Source organism: Drosophila ananassae (genome assembly GCF_017639315.1).
Source record: "Drosophila ananassae strain 14024-0371.13 chromosome 4 unlocalized genomic scaffold, ASM1763931v2 tig00000061, whole genome shotgun sequence".
Taxonomy (NCBI): Eukaryota; Metazoa; Arthropoda; class Insecta; order Diptera; family Drosophilidae; genus Drosophila; species Drosophila ananassae.
Genome location: NW_025319038.1, coordinates 3829035 through 3847194, shown reverse-complemented (window position 1 = coordinate 3847194; position 18160 = coordinate 3829035). Strand labels below are relative to the sequence as shown.

Genomic DNA, 18160 nt, shown 5'->3' with positions numbered 1-18160 from the left:
AAGTTACGGGATGGCCTCTGGGAAGAATGATCGGATAACGTCCATCAAAATCCAGCGCAGAGTTCCGCAATCGCCCGTTAACACTAAGCAAACCAGCACCATCCACAAAAGGAGCAAGTGAGACAAACGAGCTTGAGGGTGGAATCAATCTGCGCGACTTTAGTAAGCTTATCTTTTCGTTAGACTTGGTAAGCTGGACGACGCGCAACAGCAGATGGGTTCCGCCTTGGAGATCCTGGACAGAAATCACTTGTAATCCCTTGGACAGAAAATTTGTAAATGTATGCGGACACTCTCTGTAGGGCGGGGAACGAGTTGGCAACAATGCGGCGATATCCCTGGGTGGAGCCCAAGTTCGATAGTTGCCTTTTCGGCCACAATAGCGATGGGCCAATCATCTTTTGAATCTCGAAGAAATGGAGGGTCCTGGGACCAAAGTTGGGAGTTTAATAGCTCAGAGAGAAGAGAACCTCTTGACAGTAGATCGGCTGGGTTAAATGCAGTAGGGACAAAAAGCCATTTCATTGCCTTGGTGAGCTCCTGTATGGAAGAGACGCGATTAGAAACAAATAAGTTAAATCGAGCAGGTTCATCTTGAATCCAAGATAGGGCAACCGAGGAGTCACACCAACAATAATAATCTCCTTTATATGTTCCAAGATCAGCAACTTCACCCATCAGTCTTGCTAGTAACTCAGGTCCAGATAGTTCCAGCTTCGGTATTGTCTGAGTTTCATGGGTGCCACTTGACTCTTTGAGCATAACAGCCGACAATCAGACCCTGACAATACATGTACGCAACCTCCATACGCATCCAAGCTACCGTCGCAGACTCCGTGGACCTCCAACCTTTCTTGGCAGGGAATGACTAAACGAAAAAACTTAATTCGCTGATTTTGGTCAAAACTGGAACAGAATTGCAACTACTCGGAGAGAAGGGATGGGAAGGCTTTTAACCCATGATAAATTTTCTCTGCACAGCTTCTGCAATAATATCTTTGCCCTAGTGACGACAGGACCTACCAAGCCCATCGGGCCATAAAACCGAGCGACGGAAGATAGAATAAATCTCCTGGTTGGTTTGGCGGTGGGCTGAAGAGCTTGAAAAGAAAACAGCAGAAGGTCAGCAGAGGGATCGTATGCTAAGCGTCCTAAGCTAAGAGTCTTTGTGAATGCCAACGTCAAATTTTAGGTATGACTCTCTATATCCTTCGGGTACGCCTTCCAAAACCTCTGGGATGTTGGAGCACCATTTTCTTAATTAAAACTGACCCTTGTTCAACAAGCTCGATGTCTGAGCTGTTATTTCAATAGCTTCAGTGTTCGTCGGGGCACCAGATATGAGGTCGTCCATATAAAAGTCCTGGAGGACAACACGAGAGCCAACGGGGAAACTGGCACCTTCATCCTTAGCCAGCTGGTGCATTGAGCGAACAATAGAAAAGACGCTGGCTTTGTACCTTACGTCACAATGTCGAGCTTAAAAACCTTCACGTTATCATGGATAGAATCTCTCCAGAGGATACACTGCAGCAAACTATCATCCGGAAAGACCCTTACGCAGCGGTAAATCTTGCAAATGTCTCCAGTCAAAGCTACAAGGTGAGACTAAAACCGAAGCATGGTATGCAAAAGCTTAGGTTGAATCTCGGGGGCGGACATCAGGACATCATTGAGGGAATAACCTGGATGTAGCAGCTGAACCGTCAAACACAACTCTGAGCTTAGAAGGAAATAGTGGCACTTACCTCGCAATTACTACGGTACCAGAGACGGTACCTTGATGAACGACGTATATTGGGTCCTTGAATTCGGATGACGATCCAGCTTGTGCTCAAGTGATTGGAACCGCCCCAAAGCCCGTGCGTAAAATTCTCCTAAAAGCTCCATAATGTGCTTGATTGGAAGGCGAACTGAATAAGCACCTGATTCAAGACGGACGTGGTGCATGGCGAAGTGGGCCTTGCAATTGAGCTCCTCATTAGTAGCCTGAACGATAGGGGAAGTGCAGGCATCCAGTTCCCAGAATTGGTGGAAACGATAATCGAGGCAATCGTCAAAAGGGTTTGCGCAGTCAGCAGGAATCATTTTTCATGAGGCTGCCAAACGTGGTTTTCCTGGGGTGCCACCTCCTCCAGAAACTACCCATCCAAAACGTGCCTTCTGCACCAGAGGCAGACCGTCTCCTAGCTGGATTTGACCGACTGAGAGCAGATCCAAAAACAGGCTTGCTCCAATTAGCAGAACACTACTTCAGGCAAGCGGTCCTGCGTAACAAGAGTATTAGCTGGAGGAGCCTGAGAAGATGCAACCACAGCTTCATTGGCCGGATTCAAACCGGAAGCGGGAACGAAAGTGGCGCCAGATAATTCCTCGCAAGGTTGCAATAGCGCATGATGTCAGCGATTGCAAGTTGGACAGCAAGAGGATGAGCATCCGCGGGCTAAGTGCTCAGACTTGAGGCAAACAAAGCAAAGGGCAAGAGACCGGACCGCATCGTATTGTTCCTTAACTGACAAGGCGAGGAACCCTGGGCAAGAAGGCACAGCGTGTACCAGGATGCCGCACAGCGCACACGAAGCAGGCGGAGCATTTAGGATCATGCACGATCGATTATTAAACAGCCTACGTCGGCTCGCCTGATTCGCTGGCAAATTCGGAGCTAAGGCCAAATACAAAGTCTCAAGGGTACGTTGGAACATCTTTCAAGAAACCGAGCCATAGATTCCCAAGTTGGCAGGCTTTCATCACTGCTTCCTACTAGAGAGTCTTCCCACTTGGCCTTTGTGGCAGGGTCCAGCGTTTGGAAGATGATCTGGATAAGGATCCCTTGAATTTCGGCCGACGTCCCGGAGCTCAGGAGGGCCCGCATAAGACCATTAAATCGGTCGGATAACTCCCGAAGTATTATAACGGATCCCGGCTCAACCACCCTTAGCTGCAGGATCTCGATGATGTGAGCCTGGACGAATAATCGTCGGTTACTAAAACGGTTGCGCAAAATATCAAGGGCAACATCATAGTTAGCGTCAGTAATCTCCACCTGAGCTTCTCCAACTTGGTCAAGTAGCTACATCTCCCGACTCCATTGTGCCATTAAAATTCATCTTTGTGACACAACGTCGTTTAGTGCCGGCGTTTAGTGGCACTTTTAATGCTGATCACAATAATAAACCGGGATGAAAACACATCGGGGTCACCAAAATGTAACATTAATATTTATCAATAGCGGCCGAATAAATAGAAGATTTCACGGTTAAATTTCAATTTACTTTCCAATATTGTATTTTGGGGTTTGTTGCATCAAATATCATAATTATTACTAATTATTTTCGCAATGTATCTAGCCGCAGCGGTCCACTAATTGCCCGTTATCAGCCGTTCCATATTCTTTTGATTCTCCCAGATTCGCATGCGCTTTGTTGTTGTTTTGTAACGCATGCATTTTGGGAGCTTTGGTGGAGCTTATGCGCAAGCTCTTAAGTTTTTATGCACTTGTTATTCGGCATTGTTTTGGATCGCGGAATTTGTTTTGGGGCTAAATAGACCCATAATAAATTAAAATACAAATTAAACCTCGCCTTATGAATTCGGCATTTTTGGATCGTTCACTTATATGGCTGGTGTAGGATATAGTCAACCAATCTTTGCTCGGTCGAGTAAAACACTGCGTGCAAAATAAAGAAGGATGTGTGCAAAGTTTAAATTCGATAGCTTGAAAACTGAGAGACTAGTTCGGGAGAAAAAAATAGGCAGACGGATAGACGGACATGTACTTAAGTATCGATTTAGGAGGTGATCATGATAATTTATTTCTTTCAATTAATTTATTTCAATTATAATTTATAGGGTCCGTTACTGAGTTGAACACTTGTGACCAAAATTATAATACCCTCTGCAAAGGTATAAAAACGGAAAACATATATACACACATCCATGTACATATATATAACATGGGATATATATAACATATTATGGGAAAACCATACTTTTTTAATCTGGTCCCTTTGTTACGATCAATTTTTGGTGAATTCCCGGAAGTCAGAAGCTCTCTGAAGAAAATTGTGAATATTTTATTGCTCAGACTACAAATTCGCCTGGACAATAAAATAGGTGTGTCGAGCAAAACTTTAATCTAAAACTAATTAGGATAATTTGGTTGCAGAAGGTAAGGTATTACGATAACTTAACTAAATGGGGACTTAACAATCACTAATATTGCGTTAGATGGGCCGTGGGAGACATTGCAGTGCGGAAGAGAGGAAGCTCATTCGACGACTCCGAGATGAAGGAAAAACATATAAATCGATTGCTGTTTTAATGAAACGATCTCACAATTTTGTAACCAATGCGTTAAAACCGAAACAAGTAGGTGAAACTCGGTGAGCACCCAGAAAAACATCATCTAGGGTCGATGATCGCACGGTTCAGTTAGTTAAACGAGACCCGTTCAAGTCTTCCAGGACGATTTCCAACGAAATTGGAAATATTGTGTCATCACGGACCATTCGGCGAGGTTTGGCAATGGCAAACCTACTCCTACCTGGTAGGTTGCCCGCAAAGCTCCTTTGCTTCGGCCGAAAAATAAAAAGATGAGGAAACAATTTGCTCTAGATCGTAAAGCCTGGTCAGGACCGGAGGGTGTGAAAAAATGGCATAACAGTCTCTGGAGTGACGAAACCAAAATAAATTTATTAGGAAATGATGCTAAAAGGAATGTTCACCGTCCGAAAGGCAAAGAATTTGATCCCAAGTACACCTGTGAGACTGTAAAACATGGAGGTGGGAGCCTAATGGTATGGGTCTGCTTTTCATGGAATGATGTTGGTCCGATTCATCTCATTGATGGAATAATGGACAGATTCGTATACAGAGACTTATTGGAGACAGTGATGCTGCCATATGCTGAGGATAATATGCCAATTTTATGGAAGTTCCAGCAGGATAACGACCCAAAACACGCCTCTCTACTTGTCAGGGAGTGTTTTCGTGAACTAAATGTGGATGTTCTTGAATGGCCGAATCAATCCCCTGACCTTAATCCCATCGAAAATCTCTGGGGTGAACTCAAAAGAGAGATAGGAAAGTCTTCTTGTCAAAATAAAAACCAACTTTGCGATATTGTTCAAAGAGCATGGTACTCCATCCCAATTGGAACTTGTCGCAAGTTGATATCATCCATGCCAAGACGAAAGTTCTCAAAAATAATGGCGAGTATACCAGCTACTAACTGCTACATACTCAACTTAATGTACAAAAAGATCAAAAATAGTGAAATATCCATTTAGTTTAAACGTTTAGTTCCTTACACCTATTATTGTGTCCAGCCAAAAATGTCCAACTTAGGAAAAAATCTATTTCTGTTGTTAATGAAAAGGTTTATAGTATTGTTTCTTTTTTTCTTTTAAAGACAATTAATATAAGTTTTAAAAAAAACTTTGTTTTGAGCTGATTGGAGAAAGCATGACTTAGAAATAAAAAGTTAAAAACGAAATAAAAACACACCTATTATTTTGTCCATAAGTGTATGTACCCTGCAGTACCAAAAAATCACTAAGGAAAATATTCCTCAACGTTGGAGAGGGACACACTGAGAAAAGAGTGAGATGCAACGTCATTAAAAACAATAGAAAATGCAAAGACAATCGATGACAGAAAAAAATTCTCTCCTCAAAGTAAGTGAGCGGAGAGGGAGAGTATTTTTCCGAGGTTTTGTTTTTATTCTTAGGCAGATAACCCATTGCTCATTATTCGGGAGGCCCTACGAATTTTTGTTTGGAAGACAGGCGCGATGACAATTAACTGTTGTTACCAGACCTGAAGCCGATAGAGAATAAGAGATAGGGAATGTCTCAATCGTTTCGCTCAATAATTTCCCTATAAATGCAAAAAAAAAAAAATTAAAATGTATTAAATATGAGATAAATAGAAAAATGGTTCCCACTTCATACGTACATCCCACCTCCCGTCCAACCGACCGAGGATATAGTTTTAATTAAAATATAAAACATATTTGACAGAGAGACAGAGAGACAGAGAGACAGAGAGACAGAGAGACAGAGAGACAGAGAGACAGAGAGACAGAGAGACAGAGAGACAGAGAGACAGAGACAGAGACAGAGACAGAGACAGAGACAGAGACAGAGACAGAGACAGAGACAGAGACAGAGACAGAGACTTACTGTATCAGATAATTTTTTTAACATTGAAAACTTTTAAGTTTTGTCACAAAAGAAGATTCTGAACGCAACAAAAAAAAACAGTACGAAGTCTGCCGGGACAGCTAGTATTATATATACACATTATATAACATAATACAATTTTTTTGAAAACAATTTTTTTAGAAGAAAATATTAATAAGTTAATAAATTTTGAAGGCCCTTTAAAAGTGCATTATTTTAAAACGCGAGCATACCCGGTGCACCGTATGTATGTGGGCACGCGCCAAAATTTTCGATTTTGTAATTGCTTTTGTTTCATCATTAGCATTTTCGGTCATTTATCGGTTTATACCTTGCATTTTATTTTTTGCATAGGCGAATCAGGCTGCGTTTTAAGTGTGAAAAACTCAAGAGGAATATTTTCGATTTTGGAAACATACATATACATATATTAAAGGTAAGTACATAAATAAATATTACATAAATATATAAGTTAAAAGTAAAAACGTGGATTTGCTTAAATTTGTAGTGCCTTTTCTATTGCCAATTAGCGCAATGTGTGGGTTGGCAAGTAAATTGTCTATTTATTTTAATACGAAGTTCATCTAAGTACATTTGTACAAAGTACATGGTGCGTACGGTATTTGAGGACATATTGCTGTTAAAACTAAATTGTTTGTATTTTTAACAAAAGTAATTGTAATTCATTCAAATTTTTACAGCAAGTTAATTGATACTTAAACTAAACAATTATTCAATAAAACCCCCGTTCGCTGCAATTACAGCTTCAATTCTCGATCGGAAACGTTTACATGCCCGAATTAGATGATCCTTATTCATTTCGGGCATTGCTTTGGCAATACTAGTTCGAAGGGAAGCAACCGTGTTGTGAGGGTACTTATTGGTGTCCCTTTCAAGTACGCCCCATACGTAGTAATCCAAAGGATTAAGATCCGGTGAGCTAGGTGGCCACAAGTGTGGAGTAACGTGGTCATCCGGACAGTCAGGATGTTTTAATTTGTTCAAAAGTCGTTTTGCACGAATTAATCGCTGATCCTGAGTTTGTGCTGACATAAACTGACCCCTACGCATCACATAAGATTTGTACCGGAGGTCTTCGTGGACAATTTTCCGGATTAAACCCTCAGAAACGTTGAGGTCCCTAGCGACGGCCCTCATGGACTTGGAAGGGTCCAGGTCAACAGTATCCTGAACTTGTTCAATAAATTTTGGTGTTTTCACACAATCTGAACGTTGTTCGTGCTTTTTACGCTTTCCAGTGCTTTTCACATTCCCACCAGAAGATTGCAACTCTTGACGAACTTTATAAACGAATGATCGGGCGACTTTCAAAAATGTGCTTATTTCAAGATCGCTGTGCTCTGCGTGTAAAGCAACGATAACCGCATGTCTTTTCATTTCTTGAGTTAGAATATTGTCCTCCATTGTTAATCTAAAAAGAATAAAAAGATCACAACACTAGGTACAAAATGGCAGCCTCATATATCAATGTCCTCAAATACCGTACGCACCCTGTACATTTACTTAACTGTACCTTATTTGATAAAATAAATAGGATTGTTGCTTAAATAAATGTTGTTGCGCTAATTGGAAAACAAAAAGGCTATAAAAGCGCAAATGCAACTGAACTTTAAGACTTTTGATGCACCGCACATTGGTTCCGAGTAATCTTAAAACGTGAAACGAAATCAGTGTGCACAGCATATTAAAAATTAAAAAAAAAATCCATTAATTTCTTACTAATTTTTTGGTGCAGAAGGTGCTGAGTAAAGATATAATATCCACCCACAACGTGCATGGAGTAAGTGGAAAGGATGGCCTCAAAACGTTTAAAAATTTCTTCCCAGGTAACTAGGTAAGAATAAAAATAATTTTTTAAAAATAATTATTCCAATAAAACATGTTATTTCAGATGCAATTTCTCTTGTCAATCCGGTGGTACCTCCAGAAAGACAACTGCGACTGGCCTTGGTACTAGCGAAAAATGCAGAAAATAAAGCTAAATATAAGAAAAATAAAAATAATATGAATAATAATGAATAATAAAAATAATATTAATAAAAATAATAATAATTTGAAATAATAATTAAGAAATAAATGAAATTATAATTAAGAAATACATTCCTTAAAAATAAAATTAAAATGGGAATTATAGAAATAAAATTAAATTCAGTTCAAAAATTTATTTGGGGATTTTTCCTTTTTTTCTTAACGAGTTTCTCGAGAAATTCCTTAGGATTTCCTTTAAAACTTTTGTAAAAAACTACAATGATCTCACCAACGATTTTTTTTTTTAATTTCTTAAAGACCTTCCTTGGGATTTCTTTGCAAAAAATGACCAAGGAGTTCTTTGATGAGTTCTTTGCAAAGAATACCAAACACCTTCCCTAGGATTTCTTTGCAGGAATTCCTGGGGAAATTCCCTAACTAGTTAGGGAGAAAATTCCCCAGGTCACCGATGCATAGGACATCCCATACAAAAATTCCTTAACGAATTTCATATACCAGCACTGGGGAATTCCTCATGTATGGTGAGCAGGTAATAGAGAGTTCCACAAGGAACTCCTTAACACTGGAACTGCAGGGTACAAATGTATGTGTACGTTACACCAAGCTTCACAGGTGACTGCACAAATTTAGTAGCTCCACCTATAGGACTATTATCTTGAGTTAACAAATTTTGCCAGGTACAGGCGATATATCAAAATTTGAGTAATCTCAAGGGATATCTCCATGTGCAATATAAGTAAGATAAAATGAGGCAAAAAATTTTGAAAAAAAGTTAAAAAAAACAAATTTATATTTAGTATATTTTTTTGTCTAGTATTACGACGGTTGATCTTAAAGAAAGTTAAATAGATATTTAAAAAAAATGTTTTCAACGGTGTAAAGTTTAAATACCTTCCTTGATGAAGTTATACATTTTTTAATTAACAACGTTTTTTAATTTTTTAACGTAAGTTTAAGGTATTTCAAAAAGTTTTAGAACAAAAGTTGCTGATATGATAGTAACAAACATATCTAATTTTTTTCAGGATTGCCAAGAAAAAAATAGTGCAAACCGGCAACCAGACAAATAGACACACTGGCTTCATTTTGAAAAAGCTGTAAAAATCGAATTTCTTGAATAACTTATCAAAAAAATGTCAGATCGGGTCGATTGAGGTACCAATTGGATTAGCTCTCTTAGGATTGGTTTAGCTCTCGAATGCGAATATATAAAAATATTCTATCTGAGCACTAAAACGTGTCCACCAGCTCCACTTTAGTGATTAAAAAGATTTTTACTTTCACCCTAATTTCTCCCACACCAAACGACTTTTGGAAAATGTTTGGACGAAAAAAATAAAATTTGTTATCTCTCGGCTGTATATAGAATCTCCTCGCGCACGCCACGGCATGCAGTTCGACACCTCGTGGACCGCCGTTTACAGTGATTATATTGTCCTGTGTAATTTTAGTTTCTATGGTATCTATGTAAAGCTTGCATTTTAAGCTTTTCGTGTCATATTAATTTATTTTTGTTTATATGATTCTTATATTAATTTGGGTCTTTTATACGACTGTTCTAGACTAAATTTGGATTCATTTGCAAAATTCTCTGTTATGCAGTTCTATTAAAATAATTGAATTGGTTTCAAGTTTTTCCAAAATTTCAACTCATCAACTCAAGAAATGTCAAAAATAATGTCGGGTGCTGCAAATCAATCGAAGAAAATGTTAAAATCATCTGAATAAAGGTTGGTAAATCCGAGAAAGAAAATATTAGGGTAGCATGAAATTTATAAAATATCGATATTTCTTTGAACTGAAATAATGTGTAGAATTTTAAAAATCTCCTGGCCACACTTTAGACAAATATATTTGGATTTATCTATGTATATAATCGCAAAAATTTATGAAAATTTGTAATTTTTGCAAGAATAACTTATCAAACCTATGCATTATAACTCAAACAGTCGTTAACCTCATCGTATGTACGAAATAATAACAATATTCACGGAAATAAACTGTAACGATAAACTTTTCCTTTTTTGTTTTTACGTAAACAAACATTTTTTACAGGTATTCAGGTAAAATATTTTTGTTATCCAAATTTATTTAAAATAAATCTATATTAATTTATTTGCTATGATTGTGATTGGGTTTTAAAGTTTAATTAGAAATCAAATTTTGATGTACATGCATATGTGCATATTGTTTTTCAAGACGTACACAGCAAAACCATGGACAAAAAGATTTCATCTACTTCTCAGCCACGCATATTAAAAAAGAAACATTTTAGAGTTAAACATCAAAAAGTAAAACTATTTAGAGCTAATGAACCGATTCTAAGCGTTTTTATGTGGGGAATTAATCACACTGTGAGTACATATGTGTGTGTGTACCCTTTTGGCATGCAACTAGCGTAATTTTTTTTTTCAATTTCAGATTAATGAGCTAAGCCATGTAAATATACCTGTAATGCTGCTGCCAGACGACTTTCGTGCTTATTCCAAGATTAAAGTTGATAATCACTTGTTTAACAAGTATGGACCATGCTATGTATTTTAATTAACAAATAAGGAAAGCTAACTTCGGGCGGATCCGAAGTTAATATACCCTTGCAATTGAGTAGGTGCTTACATTATTAAATATATATCGGATCGTATGTACATAGTTGGCGGATTCCTATGAGAATTTTACTATCAAATCTATTTTCTAATAAAAATGTCGGCAACAGCCCCAAGCGTCTTTTCAAAAAGCGAGGTTGTGTCATTTCCGATCATTCAGTTATATAACAGCAAAGCATATAGTCGGGTCGATCCTTATAAAATTTAGTAAGTCGAATTAGTTTGCCAATAATCCGTTGAAAGTCTCATCCATCTAACTAAAAAAAAATACTTAAAAACTAGAAAGGAAAGCTATCTTTGGGCGGAGCCGAAGTTGATATACCCTTGCAGTTGAGTCGCAGTCCGCTAGGTGGCGCCACGCATCTTATATTATTAAATATATAGCGTATCGTATATAGTTGGCCGATCCTTATGAAATTTGTAATATTGAATTATTTTGCTGAAAGAGTAATCTGTACCAAGTCCCATCTTTCTAACTTAAAAAACACCAAAGTTATGCCAATTCCGATCGTTCTATGACAGCTATAGGATATAGTCGGCCGATCCTTATGAAATTTTGTACATAAGATATTTTGGTCAAATATAACATGTGCATAAAGTCCCAACCCTCTAACTTAAAAAACACCAAAGTTATGGCATTTCCGATCAATCAGGTATATGGCAGCTATAGGATATAGTCGACCGATCCCGGCCGTTCCGACTTATATACTACCTGCAGGGAAAAAAAAGATGTGTGCAAAGTTTCAACTCGATAGCTCCAAAACTGAGAGACTAGTTTGCGTAGAAACCGACAGACAGACAGACGGACAGACGGACATGCTCATATCGACTCAGGAGGTGATCCTGATCAAGAATATATATACTTTATAGGGTCGGAGATGTCTCCTTCACTGCGTTGCACACTTTTGACCAAAATTATAATACCCTCTGCAAGGGTATAAAAATGTATATAGCAGATATAGGATATATTCGACACTTCCTACGTATTTATTCACTGCGTGCAAAGGAACGAATTATGTGTGCAAAGTTTGAAGTCGATGGCTTTAAAACTGTGAGACTAATTATCGTAGAAACGGACAGACGGACATGCTTATATCGACTCAGGAGGTAGGGTCTGAAATTTCTCCTTCACGGCGTTGCACACTTTCTACCAACATTATAATACTCTCTGCATGGGTATAAAAACCAAAAATTTACGTATATAACAAGTCTACCCTTGCAGAAGGTATTTTATATTTGCGGGAAAGGACATTTTTATTTTAAAGCCAATGAAAATGTATATAGCATCTCCTACTGAATTAATATATTTCAGTTTGTTGCTTTTATTTGTAGCATAATCAGAGAAACTCAGTTGCCTGGATCTCATAAATGTGTCCGGTCAGAAAGCTTTAAAAATTTATAAAATTACACTCCGCCTTTTTATAACGAAAAGGTTTAGCGATAATATAAAATATATTTATAATAATTAAAAGATAGGTGTTATTTACAGTTTCCTAATTAAACTAGTATTTAATTCTTGAAGAGAATCAGTTTTGAAATTATTATAGACTTATTAGAATCTGCAAGGGTATATATGCATACGTACCATCCAAAAACTTAAATTTTTTTTGTTTGTATTTTTATAAGGGAAAATATGCCGTCACATTTTAAAGTAAAAGAGTATTGCCCCTTAGTTTTTCGAAACTTGCGCGAAAGATTTGGAGTTGATGATGTGGATTTCCGCGAATCATTGACACGTTCACAACCTATTAAAATCGACTCTTCTGGAAAGTCAGGAGCACAGTTCTATCAGAGCTATGATAAATTTTTTATAATAAAAAGTTTAACATCTGAAGAAATTGAACGTATGCACGCTTTTTTAAAGCAATATCATCCCGTAAGTAAAATTATATATTTGCCAGAAATACATTTTTTATATATTTTTTCTAGTATGTTGTTGAGAGACATGGTAAAACTCTTTTACCTCAATATTTGGGAATGTACCGTATCACTGTGGAAAGCGTTCAATATTATTTTGTTGTCACGCGGAATGTTTTCAGTTCACACTTAACAATTCACAAGTATGGAACCATACACATAAATATATATAGTAATAATTTCTTTTACAGAAAATTTGATTTAAAAGGCAGCACTGTTGATCGAGAAGCATCTGAGAAAGAACTTGAAAAACATCTACCCACTTTAAAGGATAATGATTTTATAAAGCAAAGAATAAAACTAGAAATTGGTGAAGAAGCTAAAGATAAACTTATGAAAACTCTAAGCAATGATGTAGATGTAAGAATGCTAGAAAAAAATTTATTAGGTCAACTGCATACATGAATGTAATTATTTATATTTAGCTTCTTACTAAGCTGCATATCATGGACTATTCTTTGTTGGTTGGAGTGCACGACTCTGTTCGTGCTGAAGAGGAAGCTTTACAAGGAGATCATAACCAAGCAGCTGGTCGTAGCGAAAATAGTGAAAGTGAAGAGTGCGACAGTGGTGAACGGTAAATATAATATTTACTTTTTTTATTTTAGTTTGATTGATTAATGATGATAATCATTTTGGGAGTATATATAGCGAGCTTTTGTCCAAGAGTCTGTATATTGCATAATATGCAATGCATATACGGTATTACCCCTCTGTTTTTACGCTATTCCTGTTAATTTGTAACTGGAATAAAAAAGATTCTTAATTTTTTAATATTGTATGTATATATATATTTTTTTTTTTTGTAGCTGGACTTATAACACTCCTCCAGATTCTCCAAGAGGTGCTCAATATAAAGAAGTTGTTTATGAAGTTGATATATATGCCATTCCAAGTATTGAAGGTAAATTAAAAAAATTAAGTAACTTAAAAATTTATATATTTTATAGTTCGAAAAGAAACAAACTTTGACTTTATTTCATAAATATGTTCTATAAGTATATCTGGTTAAAGGAGTAACACCAAAGAAACTCATGTTCTTAAAGCGCTTATGTGTAGGCTTAAAGGATTGGGTGTCATGCTTATATCGACTCAGGAGGTGATCCTGATCAAGAATATATATACTTTATAGGGTCGGAGATGTCTCCTTCACTGCGTTGCACACTTTTGACCAAAATTATAATACCCTCTGCATGCGTATAAAAACACCAAAGTTGTGGTATGTAATGTGGACATCAATAAATTATATGGCAGCTATGTGGAAGGGTATTGCTTAAATTGCTTCAGAACGGTTGCTAGAAAAACTATAATTTACGAAGGAACTATATTAGTGCTCATTCGAATTTTTTTATTAAAGATAAATAAAATACACACTCGCTCAGTATATGGTCGCTCCTTTTGTATTTCGCTATGCACACGCTTGAATATGGTTTTTCATACCCTTGCAGAGGGTATTATAATTTTGGTCAAAAGTGTGCAACGGAGGAGACATCTCCGACCCTATAAAAAATATATATTCCTGATCAGTATCACCTCCTGAGTCGATATGAGCATGTCCGTCTGTCCGTTTCTACGCAAACTAGTCTCTCAGTTTTAAAGCTATCGATTTGAAACTTTTGCACACATCCTTCTTTTGTTTGCAGCCAGTATATAAGTCGGAACGGCCGGGATCGGTCGACTATATCCTATTTTTTTTTGCGCAGTTCCCACTGCATACGTATAGCCCACCTCCCGTCCAACCGACCGAGGCACGCTGCCGCGTGACGTACGGCTCGAATCGCGGGAATAGATCCGAGATAGTTAAGCGAAAAGTAGGAGAAAGATATCACGAGGAAGAGTGTTGCACAGATAAGGCGGTTAATATAAGCGATTTAAGATTGTTAGTAGAGCAAGGTGACAAGATGTGGTAGAGACCATTGTAGTCCGAACATAATACCCTGAACGGATCGTGTTGGGCATATGTCGAACTACAATGGCTGAGGAGTAGAGGACGAAAGTTTCTAGTCCTTCTACTAGGAACGTTAAAATTTAAACGTGTTAGTAAAGGCTGGCTGTCTATATTTCCATAAATAAGATTGTATAGAAACATGACACCCAGCATCGTTCTACGATTTGTTAATGATGGTAAGTTGATTAGTAAAAGTCTACTATGATAAGAAGGGAGGTAAAGATTTGCATCCCAATTAAGTCCCCTAAGCGCAAAAGTAAGGAAGTTTTTTTGTATAGATTCAATGTGATCTTGGTGTACTCCATATTGAGGACTCCAGACACACGATCCATACTCAAGAATCGGACGGACCAGTGATGTATATAACGTTTTAGTTATGTACGGGTCATTAAATTCTTTTGACCATCTTTTAATAAAACCAAGCACACCCATAGCTTTATTAACCATGGTAGATATATGGTCGGTAAATTTAAGTTTCAAATCTAATAGGACACCTAGATCGTTAACCTGAGTTAATCGTTCTAAGGCGTTCCCATAGAGAAAGCCTGGTGAGGACTAGATCGGTAAAAAGACATAAGTTTACATTTCGATCCATTAAGCTTTAGGTTATTTGCTAAACACCAATTTTGAAGTTTATCCAAATCGGATTGAAGTCTAGACTGGGCGCTAGTGAATTTATACTGAAGGCATAGCTTAACGTCATCAGCGTACATAAGTATAAGTGAATTAGTTAAGGCAAGTCGTTAATAAACAGAGTAAAAAGTAGGGGTCCAAGATGGCTTTCTTGGGGCACCCCTAATGTGGCGCGGACTAAACGCGAGGTAACATCTTTAAAGAAAACACGTTGGGTTCTCCCTGATAAGGAGCTCGAAATCCACATAAGAAGATCAGTTGGGAATCCCAAAGGACTGAGTTTACTTATAAGAAGCGAATGGTTAACAGAGTCAAATGCTTTACTGAAATCAGTGTATATGACGTCTGTTTGTAAGCCATTCCGGAAGCCATCCGTGATAAAAGATGTTAGCTCCAATAAGTTAGTAGTGGTGGAGCGGCGCTTCATGAAGCCATGCTGGCACGGAGTTATTATTGAACTACATAGGTGTTGCAAATGTGGAGTGATAAGTTGTTCAAAAAGCTTTGGAATTGCTGACAATTTAGAGTTGCCTCTATAATTTGCAGCGTCGGATTTTTTCCCTTTTTTATGCAGCGGAATAATGAAGGATTCCTTCCACATAAGGGGAAAGATCGAAGTTTCCAGCGATAGATTAAAGAGTTTAACAAGCGGTTTGCACAGTGCCTCGGCGCAGTACTTCAAAACACAGCCTGGTACTCCATCAGGGCCTGGCGAATACACGGGCTTAACCTTAAGAAGATCCGATAACACACCACTTTGATGAAAAGATGGGCAAAATATAAGGTTGGCTGATTTGATATTATAAGTGTAAGGCTGAGCTAAACTGCTGCTAGGTGAATAGGTAGTTGGAAAAAACTGTGCCAAGAGATCGGCCATTGCCTGATCAGTATTCGCATAAGAGTTCTCAAACGTAAGCAGTGGGGGAAAAGATACATGTTTACGCTTAGTGTTTACAAAGTTATAAAACTGCTTCGGATCCTGAGTAAACTGAATCCTGCAGCGGCGAATGTAACTCCTATAACATTCTGCTATATGCACGGTGAAATTGGACCGAGCTACTAAGTATCTAGAATAACTAACTGTACAGCCAGTCTGGCTGGCTGAGCCAGATAATCTATGTTTATTCAAAAGTCTACTCATACTGCTCTTTAAGTTGTTAAGATGCCTCGTATACCAAGGCGGATTCGTTGAAGCGGACGGATATTTTCACGGCACACAAACGTCAAAAAATGAGTTTACAGTGAAATAAAATTTTTGTAATGCTAAGTTTATATCATCGCATGGCAGTAAATCAGACCAATAAAATTCCGAAATTAACTTATTTAATTTCATAAAGTCAGCCTTACGAAAGAAACAAACTTTATGAGATTTTAGTGTAGACTTAAGGTCAATTAAGCTGTTGTTTTCAATTGAAAGATCAAGAGTGGGATGATATGGATCCTCAGGGTCAGAAAGGGGTAAAGTTCTGGAAAGAGTAATTCCATCAGGATCAGAAACGAAACATAAGTCCAGCAGCCGACCTAAAGAATTTCTAACGTGGTTAATTTGCCCGAGTGACATGTCAAACATGCCCACAGGGTCGTGGTGGGAGTTAAGCTGTAAAGACGGTGAATTTTCAACATTTGACCATATAAGTTCTGGGATATTAAAGTCACCCAGAGCTATCAGCTGATCACCATCAGACAGACGATCGAAAACCTGTTGGCGGTTCGGACGAAGGTGGTATGTAAGAACAGGTAACATACAAAGATTGATCGGACAAAGTGATTTTGATGCAAAGGAATTCAATGTCACCAAACTCTTGTGATTTTACCTCTTCAGAAGCGAGTTTGAAGTCTACAGAGATTAACACTCATCCTCCTCTTCGCAGAGTTCTATCACATCTAAAAGTGGTGTACCTACTAGGAAAAACTTCGGAGCTTAAGATCTCCGGCTTTAACCAAGTTTCTGTAAATACAATAATGTGAGATGCAAAGAAAGAACTATCAGAATACAATTTGGGAAGTTTACTACGCAACCCTCTTGTATTCTGATAGGTAAGTGTTAGAGAAGACATTAGTTTTTTAAAACAGAGGAAGATGAAGTGGAAGGTTGGTCAGTGGCCGTAACATGTGGGAGTTTTACACCCACAGGTTTGGTTTTTTTTTTTTGCACCGTACTTGGCTGATGTTCTTGGACGAAAATATTCTCGGGCCAAAAGCTGGCGGAACAATTCGTCTTGAACATCTGCAAGGGCACACATATTTTGAAAGATGACATGTGCCTGGTGTATGAATATTTAAATTTTGTAATGTCCACCACCTTTATGTCGACTTTTGTTTTGGCTTTGATGTAAGCCGAGATATCAATCTCAGAAGTATCAGGGGCAAGCCGGGAAACAAAAATATGTTTCGATGGTGGGATCACCTGCAAGGGTTTTGGTGCCGCCGCAACTAGTACAGCGGCATCAGTACGTACCGGGGGTCCGGACGGTTGATTGCCCTGTTTGGTGACTGTTACAGGGGTTTGAATTATTGGGTCTGGGATCACTTGAAGCGATGCCACAGAGGACATATGGGACAATTGCTCATTAATCCTGAGATATTCGGAAGCCCAATTTTTCTCAGGTCCGGCCCTTGGGGTGGCCAGAGATATAAGCGGCTGCATAGTTGTCGGCTGAGCAGGCTGAAGATTATTCGCCGCAAGCGCATCACTAAAAGAGGAAGAGGAAGACTACTAAACTGTGTATCGAGCGCACAGAGTTGGTCATTGATTTTTCGAAAACCACTAATCAACTCCTTGAATCCGCTTTTAGTCTGAACGATCTCATTCCGTCCTGAACAGCACGACAACCGTCACAGCAAAAGTGGAGACCAGACCTACGCGA

General features: G+C 38.1%; 2 protein-coding genes across 8 annotated transcripts in view; one reads left to right on the top strand and one right to left on the bottom strand.

Annotated features, from left to right (window-relative positions):
* Positions 1–6820: 6820 nt before the first annotated feature.
* Positions 6821–7862, bottom strand: LOC26514121. 2 transcript variants are annotated; one of them, XM_032455829.2, is made up of 2 exons: positions 7694–7862; positions 6821–7614 (listed from the first exon to the last, which is right to left on the bottom strand). In XM_032455829.2, exon 2 carries the CDS (start codon positions 7605–7607, stop codon positions 6912–6914), a length of 696 nt encoding a protein of 231 aa, XP_032311720.1. In that variant the 5' UTR covers positions 7608–7614; positions 7694–7862; the 3' UTR covers positions 6821–6911. The 2 variants fall into 2 exon arrangements, with proteins under 2 accessions (XP_032311720.1, XP_044573672.1); XM_044717737.1 differs by having other exon boundaries at positions 7717–7862.
* A 2114-nt stretch (positions 7863–9976) lies between these two features.
* LOC6506049 (phosphatidylinositol 5-phosphate 4-kinase type-2 alpha) overlaps positions 9977–18160 on the top strand; it is a 36112-nt gene continuing 27928 nt past the window's right edge. The window contains exons 1-9 of one of the 6 annotated variants that reach the window (XM_014904243.3): positions 9984–10155; positions 10248–10255; positions 10392–10546; positions 10614–10711; positions 12422–12671; positions 12725–12855; positions 12904–13072; positions 13138–13289; positions 13522–13616. In XM_014904243.3, the coding sequence (XP_014759729.1) occupies positions 10409–10546; positions 10614–10711; positions 12422–12671; positions 12725–12855; positions 12904–13072; positions 13138–13289; positions 13522–13616 (1033 nt within the window). In that variant the 5' untranslated portion in view covers positions 9984–10155; positions 10248–10255; positions 10392–10408. Of the gene's footprint in view, positions 10256–10336; positions 10547–10613; positions 10712–12421; positions 12672–12724; positions 12856–12903; positions 13073–13137; positions 13290–13521; positions 13617–18160 lie in introns of all 6 variants that reach the window. The other 5 variants (XM_032455777.2, XM_014904242.3, XM_001966600.4 and 2 more) reach the window with 5 other exon arrangements.